The sequence below is a fragment of the Centropristis striata genome, chromosome 18 (assembly GCF_030273125.1).
Source record: "Centropristis striata isolate RG_2023a ecotype Rhode Island chromosome 18, C.striata_1.0, whole genome shotgun sequence".
NCBI classification, from domain to species: domain Eukaryota; kingdom Metazoa; phylum Chordata; class Actinopteri; order Perciformes; family Serranidae; genus Centropristis; species Centropristis striata.
Genome location: NC_081534.1, coordinates 17,609,252 through 17,622,242, shown reverse-complemented (window position 1 = coordinate 17,622,242; position 12,991 = coordinate 17,609,252). Strand labels below are relative to the sequence as shown.

Sequence of the window (12,991 nt, the reverse complement as noted above, 5' to 3'; positions counted from 1 at the left end):
TGAGTTTTCGGTATTTGGAAAGAGGGTCAGGTTGAGCCAGATCGGTGCATTCTTAAGCCACGTTTACAAGTTCCTGGTAACTTTTGAACCAGCACTTCTTTGCAGGAACTGTTGCTGGTTGTTTTCTGCAGCACCATGCCAAATCTGTCCACCAGCTTGTGGAGAAAAGAAACATGGGCGCAAGGGGTAAACTAATAAACATGTGGACAAAATAAACAAAATCTGAGGGGTTTTTCTCACTGTGAAATTTACTGCTGCACATTGGCTGTAATAAATGAAACGGATGAAAATGAAAGAGTGTCTGTCTCCACAGTAAATCCTCTGTGGAGTGTTTGATGGTGATTTATTTGCGCTTCACAACAGAACAGCCATGAAACAATCACAAAATAACGTTTAATAATTTCTCTCTTTCTATTTCCCAGGCTTTCTTACAGCACCGTCAGGGTGTCTCTCTCTCCCTCTCTTTTTCTCTCTGTCTTTTTAAAAAAATGAGTTGTGAGGCCAACAACAAAGTCTTACATTACTTTTATTGTTATCAAACAAAGAGAAATGTTCTTCCCTCCTCCTGAGATGGTCCTAAATTAATACTTGCATACTTCCTTATTAAAGAATGAAGCTGAAGTTGCAGTCATCCCTGCAAACACCACCCCAAAAGTTCCTGCACTTTTAGAAAGTACTCCTCCCAAGCAGCTATTCTTTGGAGGGTAAAATATGCACAGAACTTAATTTATATCCAGAACTTTCCCTTGTAGCTGCGGAAAGTTCTGGCGTTCAAAAAGGTCATGCAACTATTGTACTATAAATGTTTTGTGTTACCTATGGCAGAGCCTCCTTGTTTCTTCTCTTCCAAGATCGCTGCCAAGTCTTTCTGCTTCTTCTCCACTCTGGCCCGACTACAAGCGTCTCCAGGGTCCATGCTCCTCATGCGCAGCAGCTGGTTGGCCTTTTTGATCTTCTGGCTGTACTGCCGTGCCATCAGGAACACCCGGTTCTTTGATTTATCCAGATCCAAGTCCACGGACTCCCCCAGCAGGAGAGAGGAGGAGGCCAGCGGTGAGTCCAGACCTGCCAGCTCCCCTGGAAACAAGCTGTGAATGTCCGGGAGGGGAATGTGCTTGGGAGGGGTGTTTCGCTGAGGGAGCTCCACCAGGTCGTCGTCCTCCAGGCGGAAGCTGCCGCTGCTGAGGCGAGCCAGTCTGTTGCGGATGCTCTTGACCGTGCCTGGGGGCGGCTCTGGGGTGTCGGGGAGAGGGCGTGACGCTGGAGCAGGGCCGTGGTTTTCTTCTGCGGCGGTGACTTCACTCTGACTGTCGGGGAGGTTGATGACGGGGATGGTGAACGACGGCATGGAGGAGACGGGTGGCGGTTTCGGCTGATGTGTTGGGGGACTCTTTGAGGTTTGAGGGCTGGCTGCTGGAGGACTAACTACAGGGGGGCTCTTTGTAGGGCTGGTTTTGACCGAGGGGGCCTTCTTCGGCGACTCACTGGCACTGACGGGGAAGGCGGCAGGGAGTCTATCGGCTTTCTTCTCGTTGATCTTGATATAATTTTCTAAATCGTTCCAGATCTCATCGACTTGCTCGGACATCTTGTCCCCTTTCTGCGAGCGCTGAGAGAACGTCTCAGAGGCAGACGAGGAGGAGTAATCCGGCTCAGAGGGACACGGGACGGGATGGGAGATGTCTGGTGTTTCATCCTCTCCAAAGTGGAGGCTCTCCTCAGACACAAACCCTCCGAGGCTTTCAGTCAGGTCTTGCTCAGAGGCCAGCAGACTGTCCCGCTCTTGTTTTAGTTTGTTGCCTTCATTCGTTCCTTTAAGCTCTGTCGATGGGGGCTCTCTGAAACAGATGGTGTCATAGATGTTCTCCTCTACGATCTTGAGCTCACATGGGCCCTCCTGTGTGGAGGAGCGGTTGCTTTCAGAGGAGGTGTCCGGTTCAATCATTGGGACCACAGGAGCCTCTGGAGTGTTTAATCCCCGTGCTGCTTGGCCCTGGGGACCATCCGTAGAGGCTTCTTTCCGTGACTGGCCGTCCTCAGGGTCTCTTCTGACGAGGCCCATGCTCTTTAAGTCCTCATAGCTGATGTTGTCATACACATTTTCAATATCGTCTATCGTCAGCTGCTCGGCTGAGGATGATCCAGATATGTCATTGCTGGAGGATTCGGTGTGGATCACTTCCAAGTTGCTGTGGTCGTCATCAGGGCTCTGTCGGTCCTCCGTAGCCTTCTCCCCCGCGCTGCTCGCCCTCCGCAGGACTCTGCTCCCATCGGCCGGAGGGTCAATCTGCACCGTGGGCACCTGCTCGACGTGCCAGCTGCAGGGCCGAGCCGTCTTGGGCGACGAGGTGGCCTCCGACCTCTCCGAGGGCGCCTCTGGTTCCGGTCCGCTCGGCTCCGTTGGGACAAACATCTGGTAGATGTCCTCGTCCTCGTCATCGGGCTGCATGGTTCGCTGGCGGGTGGGGAACATGGCCCGGCGAGCGCGGTGGTCCGCCCAGATGTTCCTCACTGAATGGTCGCTTTCTGTGACTATCACAGAGGGAACGGGGGTTTCTGGAGGCTCCTCCATCACATGTGGTGTCCTGAGAAGCGGCGGGTGGCGGCTTCCATCCCTCACTAGGGTTTCTCTGGCTTTCTGTGGGAACAAAAAGCAGAAGTTGCTGTTTTACACATAGTTGAGGCTAGGGCTGGGCGATATACCGATATAAAAGATATATTGACATTTTAAATGTGATATAGAATTAGACCATATCGCATATATCGATATAGTTAAAAAAATGTATTTCTTTATATATGAATGCTGCCTTTACTAGGGTTTGTCATATTTAGTTATTTTGTAATGTTCGTTATTCTTTCCTCATATAAATATATTTATTTCAGAAAAAAGATTGGCCTATTTTATGTCACAGGCTATTTTTGTTTAAGATTTTTTTTAAATTTAAATGTGGACTTTATGAAGCTTTGATTAAAAAAAAAAAAGAAGGTACTCCTGTTGTTATACAGTATTTATGTTCACTTGAATAAACGGTTTCAATAAAACTACTTGTGACATTGTATTTGACTTTGACTCAACATTTGCTGTCACTTTGCAATAAAAATATCGGGATATATATTGTATATCGATATTCAGCCAAAATATATCAGGATATGACTTTTGGTTCGTATCGCCCAGCCCTAGTTGAGGCAGTCTATCAGGATAGAAACTGATTTAATTAATATGGTGTATTTGCAGTATTGTGCAAAAACACGCTAAAACAACGCTTTCATTGACAATACTGGTGTTTTTTTTAAACTAAAAGCATCCGTTTGCAAAACACAAGTATTTTCAACTCTTGAAAGGGTTGATGGGGCTCATGCATGGAGTTTAACATCAGCTGAGCTTTACCGCCCCTGGCATGTCAGTGTTGTGTCTGTTCCCATATCAAATAATGATTCCCTTCTGTAAAATTATGCTGTTTCTTTCATTTTTTGGAATTTTTCTGCTTTTTTTATTAGACGGTGACAGGGAGAATGGAAGGGGGAGACAGAGGAAAAGATGTGCGGTAAAAGGACCTCGGGCCGGATTCGAAACCCGGGTCCACTGTGGCAAGGACTTAGCCTTAGCTCTACCAGTGAGTCTCTGGGATGTCTCAAAATGATGCTGTTTCTAATAGCTCCCCCTCTGTGGTTAGCTCCCCTGGAACTTAGTTCAAAATTCAAATGTGAACTGGTTCATTTTAATCTGTGTCAACTGAACCTGGAGCCTGTGTGTTTGTGAGTAATACCTGTAGGTCTGTAGAGCTCATGTTGAAGGTTTTCCACTGTTCTATACTGTCCACAGATGCCTGAGGGTTCAGCCTCTTCCTGCTGCTTTTGCCAGGGACTCGCAGCCGCTTTCCGCCTCCCTGAATGCAAAGTTTCCAGCATTAACATGTTTGAAGGACAAGAGATGAAAAGTAGACTTGTACAAGTGAATATGCTATGAATATCACTCGTTGGATTGCTTTAAACTCACCAGTCCACTGTCGTCTTCATCATCAGCATCTTGTTGATGATGCTCCTCTTCTCTGTCGCTGTGGTCGTAGTGGTCGCCGGGGTCCAGGGACTCCTGCGATTGGTTAATGAGGCTGCGACTGCGACCGATGGTGCCCAAAGCCAGCTGGGACATTGGTGAGAGCAAGGTGGCGCCCAGACTTATTCTCTGGAGAGGAAGAAGGTTTTTTTTCAAGAGTTTAGTTAAACAACTTCTGCGTGAATGTGAGTAAGTATGCTCTTCAATTGAAAACTGCTCATCATCTCTGGTTTTCTCTCACCTTTTCTCCGTCTGTGTTGGCAGCGTTCTGCTTGGCATTCTTCAGTAATTTGGATAGAGGTTCTGAAAAGTCAAACAAATTACTGATTACTCTTTATGTAATTTTTTTTTTTTTTTTTTAAATACTAGGGATAAGCGACTACATCACCAACACCAACAAAGTGGTCTGTATTTGTATCCATATTCAGTGTGATCTTAGATGAAGTTGACATTTTAAGCCTGAAATTAATGGAGGGGAATCCAAATTTGCTATATTTATAATTTACCAGTAACCTTTCTACAGAACAGACTCTAAATTAAGCTTAAATCCAATAGGAGTACAGATCTTAACCCATTTTACTTGGATGACACTAAAAAGTACATTAACCATACCATATACTTGTTTCATCTTAATATTATATTTTATATTATTTGGCTCAGCCCTATTACCTTCCTGTTATGTTGCAGGTCAAATTGCCCCATTTCAAAGTTTAAAAAAAAAGTATTTTTCTTGGGATGAAAATTCTTCTGGTTGGTTTAATAAGTGTAATCAACATATACAAGTAAAATGGTTTATTTCACATATCGATGTCATTGTATTTTATATGTAGGTCTTTCCAATGTTCATAAAAATAAGTTTTAACATGCATTTTTTTAATGAAAAACGAGTGAATTATCCTCATTGAACCATGATCTATGAGAGGTAAAGAACACCATTGCACTAAATATCTATTGAAATGGTTAGTAAAATGGAGTTAATAATGAAATATAAACAATGTTTATCTGGATTTTTTAGTTTCTGACACTTATGATAACTAAACATGATGTTCCAGAGAAACGAACATAACAGGCGGGTTAAATACAGTACATTTCTTTAAATGTCTAACCTTTCCTGCGTCCTCTACGAGGGGTTGGACCCTCCTTGGTTTGAGGTGAATCCCTCTTGTCTCCATCAGGGCTGTAATGAAACCCAGGATGATCTGGAGAAATGACAGAAAAGATGTCAAAAACGTGATGATGAAAATGCATTAAATATGGCTAAACCTGTTGCAAAAGAACATAACATTTAAATTCATTGTAAAAAAAAAAAAAAAAAGGTTTTGTTTAAGAATACATAAAAAAATTGGCACTTACGTGATGCATCCATCTCCAAAATCGCCTGCTTAGCCTAGAATAAAAGTAATAAAATGAGGGTGAGTTCAACAAGTTAGATTAGAATAAACTCTTACACTAGATGGCGCCACATTACAGCCCTCTCTCAACAATCATGCTCAAGTTTGACACTTTACAATCAGCGCCTTTATGTAATCACAGTGAACTTTCTCGGTGACCTTCACTGCTGGAGGGGAAACATCAGTTTCCACTTGAACATGTCCAAATGCAGATGAAGAGACAGAAACTTAATTGTGGTCGAAAGAAAATAAAAAAGGGGGAGAAATCAAAGCACATGAAAGCAAAAATGAGGAGAAATGGCAGGGCGGAAAGAAAGATGGAGATGAAGGAGAAAGGAAGTAACAATACGTCCTACTCATAGTCTGTGTTAACAGAGAGGGATCGGTCAGGGGGCTGCTGATACCTTGGCAGGGATTTTGGCCGGATGGTTTTCAAGTATGAGTCTCTTGAGGTGTAAGATCCACATGCGCTTGTCTTGCTGCGACTTGGCCTGAAGGGAGAGTGCCAAACATCAGAGAGAAGATAATATCAGACATGAGGTTTAAAAAGGCAGCTTAGAGGGTCGGGATAAACCCTTAAACATTTTGGAACATGGCTTTCTTACGTCACACAGATTATCTTTTATATTATCGGCACCAAAACACAGTGGTTAGGTAACAACAATGGGCCGCATTAGCCCCTAAACACTCGACATGTCTGAGCAACACAGTGAGGTGAGCCTGGACACCTGCAGATGATCTTCACACTTTCTGATTGTGCTCTTGCTCAATGCTGCTGGTAGCTGCACAGTTCAAACGAAACATGTAATTACTTTTTGTTATGATGTTGGCTCTCTTATGCAATGTTGCTGTACCTGGACTGTGTGCTGAAGCTTGGGATTCTTGTAGTGAAACACACTGAAACTCAGCGGCTCTTTAGGAATAACTTCCACCAGCATCAGGTTACAGCACTGCAGAAAAATACAGGCAGGAAGTTAGAAATACTGTTCCTGAGCAGAAACTTTTTGTATATTTTGTGGGATATGTCACGCTTCGAGTAGCATGACTGACCAGTATGTGAGCCTTGTAAGTGTATGTTTCTTCTCGCTTCTTGGTAATGAGCAGAAGCTTGTCGAACAGGAAGAGAGTTCTCTCGTTTTTGGCTCGCTGCAGACGAAATGTTCCTTCCAGGACCAACTCCCCGTAGCCGATCAGATCAGGGCCCTTCCAGTTTGTCAGCAGGCTCTGGATTTCCTGCAGAAAGCAGAGAAATACAGAATGTGAGGGGACTCTTGTGATTTTTGCTAAATAAAGATGTCCTGATCCTGTAAGCGGGGACGATCACAGGGTCAGATTACTGAATAAAAGTTACATGGTAACTGGTACAAAGTGCTCTGCAACATGAGAAAATATTAAATAAAATGGTATATTAATCGCTGAAAAGCGATTGGATTTGAAAGATAGTGTGAAGGAGGATAGAGGATTTCTGTTGTGCTACAGTACTGGATGAAGGGAGAAACACAAGACAGTAACAACAAAACGGTTACAGAAAAGTAAAAGAAGAAATGCATATGGATCAGAAAAAAAAAAAGAAGATGAATATTTCTATCAAGCCAATCCTTTCTCCAGAGTGCTTCCACACACATTCCTGCATTCATCTGACCCTTCTGGCTCCCAGCTGATAAAAGAAACAAGCTTCCCTTTTATGTGCCTTCCTTATGCAAGGCCATCATTAGCCCAGTGGAAAGCGCAGCGACTTGCGTAAGACGAGGGGAGGATCACAGCCTTGGCTGATTCAGAGCTAGACTTCACATAACTGTTCTGCAGAACAATAAAAGAATTGGCTCCTTGAAAAAGGCTCTAAACTACCGCATCTGTTTTAGTTATAGGAATAATGAAAGACGAGGAGAGTGTGCAGGATGCATCATGCATGAGGTCACACAGATTGGATCAGGAGAGGTTTTGAGCAAGTGGGACAACACCTGTTTGCATACAGACAGCAAATAAGCTTTTGCATCTTTCTCATTTTGTGTTTTTGTCGTACCTGCAACCTAACGGAGTGCTCGTGTTTCCTCTTCATGTCGTTGATGTGCCAGGCCACTCTCTGCATGGTGTCTATGGCTTCCTGCACAACCTCATAGGTCTCCGTGTCCTTCTCCATGTGGTTGGCTATCTCCTGCACGGGGGACACACACTGGAAGTTAACACATATCGATACACATGCACAGGGATGCACTTTTCAGGCACCCATGTGTGTTTTTCTGCACATAAACACACTCATGCATGCACTCTAATGCATGCACATACACAGGAACATACATACTGAGCACCATATGTCTAAACATTTGGCTTCTCCAGTGGAGATCATCACTGGGAGCGGAGTCAGAAATGCTGTTATTCAACCCTACACATCTATTTGTATTGGTAAAGCTAAAAACATTAGTGTGTCCTGCGTATAAGGGTGTGTCTGTTCTTGCATTTCTGTGGGTGAAGAGTAATTGTTTGTGCGTAAGTGTGTTTTTTTTGTGCGAGGCAGACAGACGTACATGCAGCAGTAGGTGGTACTTGAGGATCCTCTGCACTGGCTTGAGCAGGTAGGAGCCCAGGGGCAGGGAGTGCCTCAGAGATTCCTGGCGCTCGCGGAAAAACTTGGCCAACGCCTTGTTCCTCATGCACTCTGTCAGCACAGCCACCGACCTGTGGAGACAAAACACAGCAAATAAGATATCAGGGATGTAACTAACGTAATCCGACAGTGATGACATGTTGAAGTTATAAGACCTGAAAGTGACTTTAGCATGTTGTGTGGATATTGAAGATTTCCATCATGAAGTAGGCGGCGACCTACTTGATATTCAACACGCAAGGCCTTGTGGGAACCCAAACTGTGAACTTAACACCATAACACCATGTGAGAGGGGAACGTGTAAATGAGTGGGTCTGTCCTGATGTGATGTATAGGCAGAAGGTTAGGGCCACATTGCCTCTTGCTGAAGAGCCAATGTTGGAAAGTGCAACAACTACATGTCGAGTGGTGTATGGGACTTTGTTGCTTTAACCATCCGGGACTGAGAGGTGTATTAGAGTACGGATGTGTTAATAAAACCTGGAGAACTGAGTATTGTGTGCGTCTTGTTTGGCCAGCTCACCCATTAACTTAGTGCAGTTGTCAAAACTGCCACGACACCATCCATTTATCGCAATATCAATTTGAGTATTTATTATTTTATGTATATGAAAAAAAGGACCTTTTGTGGAAGACCCAGATATGTCAAAAAACAAATTGCCATCATGTCTGGAGTCATAACATCATCTAGAAGTGCACACAGCTCTTCTACAGGAACTACATATGGATGACTGCTGTTTTACGGTGCTACCACCGTGGTATGACCCAAAATAAACTGATTTTGCTGTGATTTAATTGAAATAAACAGATCAAAAGGATGCCAAAATAACTACACCATGATGCGGATGTGTAAAAAGTCTAAATTCATACTTTGTCAGGTCTGTCTGCAAGATGAGAAGCAAGCAACTTTTAAAATGCTTGTTTTCTGAGTGGAGTTCAAATCAATCAGATTCATGCAATGTAGGAGCATCTTTATGCTGATAGGCTTTCACAATGCAGCGTCCCTCAAATTTCTTGCTCCAGTTTAAATCTTTCAACTCAGGATGATATAACATATTTTATGTAATTGCCCCGTGCAGAAATTTGCTTTGTAATTGGTGTGAACACACCATAAGACTTGGATTTACTGGTTACTGGAGCTAGTTTGATGTGACCTACTGGGGATGAAAGAGTCTTTTTCATAAACTAATGGAGGTTGTGTGTGTGTGTGTGTGTGTGTGTGTGTGTGTGTGTCTGCATACATATCCAAAGTGGAAAAAGACAGGGAAAGACAGTTGTGAATTGCCCAAAAAATTCTGCGTTTTCTGTGTGTGTGTGTGTGTGTGTGTGTGTGTGCACGTGCATGTCTGCATGTCTAAATTCCAGCGAGGCTCCACACAGGCCTCACATTGTTCTGGAGGAAACCCGACCTTCGAGCGCAGTATGACCATGATACATCTGCAGGCTCTGTGTATGTGTGTGTGCGCGAGTGTCTCCCAAGTGTTTGTGTGTGTCTGTCGTGTGTGACCTTGGTTGGGGTCACCAGCTGTGGTGTGGATGTGGGAGACGGTCTATCTCAAACAGCTGACAATAGCCCCCTCACACACACACACACACACACACACAGACACACACACACACACACACACACACACACACACACACACACAATCAGCATTCAATTAGTCGTCATTAGCTTGTAAATAGTTTCTTCCCCGCGCGCCTTTCTGATCATACACTGTGAGAAAAAAGGTAGCCAGAGGAGAAGGTGTGTTCGGTAGGTGCAGTGATTCTTGGCAGGAAGAACAGCCTCACGTTTCACTCATACTGACACACAAAAACTGCACATTATTCCTCCCATAAGACCACACTGACACAAAGCTTAATAAAACATTAACAGCGTTAGGTATGATAAGGTGACAACCATAATACCCCATCTGTCAGCGTGTGAGCTGTAACTCTGTCAATAGGCAGCGAATAAAAGAATGGAGGGAGAGAGAAAAAAAATAGGGCATGAAGGAGGGAGGGAGAGAGACCCTGAGGCACAACTGAAGGTAGACACTTTGACTCCTGCTGAGGTGACTTCTATGGAGCGTGTCAGTTTGTCAGGGAGGGGAAAAGGGTAACGCATTGATCGACGTACACAAAGGAGCTACATGAGACGCTGGGAAGACGGTATATGGAGGTGAGATCAAGATAGGATGACAATGAGAAGATGGCTTTTGTACAGTAGACAGTTGATAAACACACACACACACACAGGTGGCTGTCTTACCGTGGGTAGTTGGTGCAGTACTGTGTATAAATGTGGAATTCTTCACTCTGTAAAACACAACAAGGACAAATTAGTTGATGCACGAATAAGCTCAGTCACAATGCTTTACCCTGTAAAGCATACCCTCATTTTTCGTCTATATCCCTCTGAATGGGACCATCATTTACTAAATTAATATCATGCTATATTGAACAAGACTTGAAACCAACGATTAAGACCGTTAACTTGTTAGGAATATGTGTACTGAGGTAATAAATCAAGTGAGAAGTAGGGTCATTTCCTCACAGAATTTATACAATCTGGCTTCTTTGTGCAGCCCGTGGAGTCGCCCCCTGCTGGCCATCAGAAAGAATGCAGTTTTAATGCAGTGGCCTCACTTTCTGGTTGCTGCTTGTTTTTACCATCATCATAAGGATGCATTTCTAACAGTATTTTGCTGTGATTTTGGTGGTTTCTGGCTCAGTATAATTACAGCACAAACTGTTTTTTAATTAAAGGCCCATGAAGTATGTTTTCATGTTTTTGCTCTACAGATCATGCACTTTGTACTTTTTCAGTCAAAGCACCTCAACTCTTCGGAATGTGCCTGTTTACTCACATTTATAAAAATCAGTATTCTCTTTTAAATCACTTCTGGAATCTTTTTTTATTGTTCGGATTAAAAAAAACCCAACAACAAACAACAACTTAATTTTATTTAGCGAATTTGCTTGCATGTGTGTATGCAGGTTATGGTAATGGTTAATTATGTCATGTATTTGTTTTTATGTCTGTCTGTTTGTTAGTTTTTGATCGTAAAGCACTTAATAATTTCAGTTTTATATAAGTGCTATATAAAAACTGTTAGCATTATTATTGCTGATAATGCATGCTATAAAGCTCAACTTTTTTTTTTGTTTTCTTTACTTTTCCAGACAGCCATTGGTTTCTGTGTGGTCAGAAATTATATCTAATGGCTGATTTCATCCCAGTGAACATCAGGTCTACATTCATTTTTTTGTCAATGTTACACTATTGTTTCCTTGTAACATACTTTAATTTGAGATTGATTTAAAGCCTGTTTCTTAACAACATTAATGCTCATTTGACATGACTTACAACAGTTTTAATGTTCACAAAGCTGGATTTTACAGATTAAGCAAGAGCCTGCTCATAAATCTCACATCATATGAAAATGATTTGAACACAATGGAACAAAAATTAAATCAAGATTACTTGTACTAATCAATGCCTTTTAAGAACTGTACTAAAACACACTGAATGAGGCTTTTAAGGTCAAGATTTAACGTCTCTTTTGCTGCATCACTGGCTGCACTGTATCTGCAGCGGTCCAGTGCAGTTTTGATGACTGGCCCGGTTATTTCATGTTTACGGCTCCACACACCCGTCGCACACAGACAAGGCATCCTCTCTCCTCCGCTCACTGCTACTAATTGAAAGTCAACCCTGTGGCTTATGATTAGCCTACGTCCTGGCCTTTAAGTCTGCGTTGAACCCACCGGCCCTGAGCGCTCAGATTATACATCCCCTCATACTTCATCGCCGCCCCTTTAATTGAGACTTTTCCCACCTTGCATGCCTCTGTGAACATCAAAGACATCAGAGACGGCATGGCTTATCAAAGCTAGTATGAGCCTCTCTTTGCTCTTGTATGTCATTTCTTTATCGGTCTTTTACGGATACTTTTTTTTCCACAATCTTGCATTCCTCCTCTTCTCCTAAAGCTTTTTCTGTTCATCTCTCCCCGTCGCCGTGCTCTCTCTTGGAGGCCCGGAGATGAACCCCTTTCTGTTGCATAACGTGAGAGTCTAATTGAACTCTATTTGTGTCCATAAACACTTGGGGGTCGCAGGATGTGCTCGGCCATCAGGAAGCGACATCATAAACACACAGGGCAGATGACAGAGGTCTGTCCTGGTTCACAATGTGTACACACACACACACACACACACAAACACATGCGGAGCAATGTGGACATTCACACACATTTCCCAACACGTGATGCATAGTAAACTTATTGTATGCCTATTGGTGTGTGTGAATGTTATGTTTTATTTTTTACTGTAAGTAAATATACAGTTCTATTCGAGCCACAGCGAACAATTCTTCACAAACAGTACATCCCACCTAAACATACTAAACATCAGAACACACACACACACTGACAGACTTGTTAGCCTGAGGTGCTCCGTGGGAACCGTCCTAAATTGAAGAGCAGAGCTCTCCTCCTCGTCTCCAGCAGTCTGCCGCCACAGACCAGGCCTAAACACAACCAGATGTGCCACCATCGATTTTTCGACGACACACACGAGCACACACTCCTAATACACACTCTTAATATCCCTCTGGAGCGTGGACGCAAGACCACAAGATACATAAATGCTTTCTATGGAATACAAATTTGTGCAGAGCATGCACTTCTGCACACACAGACTTTGTCATTAAAGCCGACTTGTCTGCAGAAACTCTTTGAACCCGACCAGAAGACCCTGAAATAGCTCAGATCTGTAATATACTTCCATTTGGAAATATATACAAGCTATGAAAAATCATATAATCAGCATATCCAAAAGCTGCATGTGAGAGTTTTGAACTCGGAGCTGGCAAAAACATCTCTTTCTGCAATATCGAAAGACAAATTATAAAGAACATTTTTTTTTTTTTTTGCTGTGGCTGCTAATCACTAC

General features: G+C 43.1%; 1 protein-coding gene across 1 annotated transcript in view; it reads right to left on the bottom strand.

Annotated features, from left to right (window-relative positions):
• LOC131991585 (pleckstrin homology domain-containing family G member 1) overlaps positions 1-12,991 on the bottom strand; it is a 78,681-nt gene that overhangs the window by 1,562 nt on the left and 64,128 nt on the right. Inside the window, exons 5-16 of the mRNA XM_059357048.1 lie at positions 10,305-10,351; positions 7,971-8,121; positions 7,469-7,600; positions 6,496-6,678; positions 6,300-6,395; positions 5,850-5,936; positions 5,408-5,441; positions 5,161-5,253; positions 4,296-4,357; positions 3,998-4,183; positions 3,768-3,887; positions 817-2,638 (exon numbers count right to left, since the gene is read on the bottom strand). Of these exons, the coding sequence (XP_059213031.1) occupies positions 817-2,638; positions 3,768-3,887; positions 3,998-4,183; positions 4,296-4,357; positions 5,161-5,253; positions 5,408-5,441; positions 5,850-5,936; positions 6,300-6,395; positions 6,496-6,678; positions 7,469-7,600; positions 7,971-8,121; positions 10,305-10,351 (3,013 nt within the window). The remainder of the gene's footprint in view (positions 1-816; positions 2,639-3,767; positions 3,888-3,997; positions 4,184-4,295; positions 4,358-5,160; positions 5,254-5,407; positions 5,442-5,849; positions 5,937-6,299; positions 6,396-6,495; positions 6,679-7,468; positions 7,601-7,970; positions 8,122-10,304; positions 10,352-12,991) is intronic.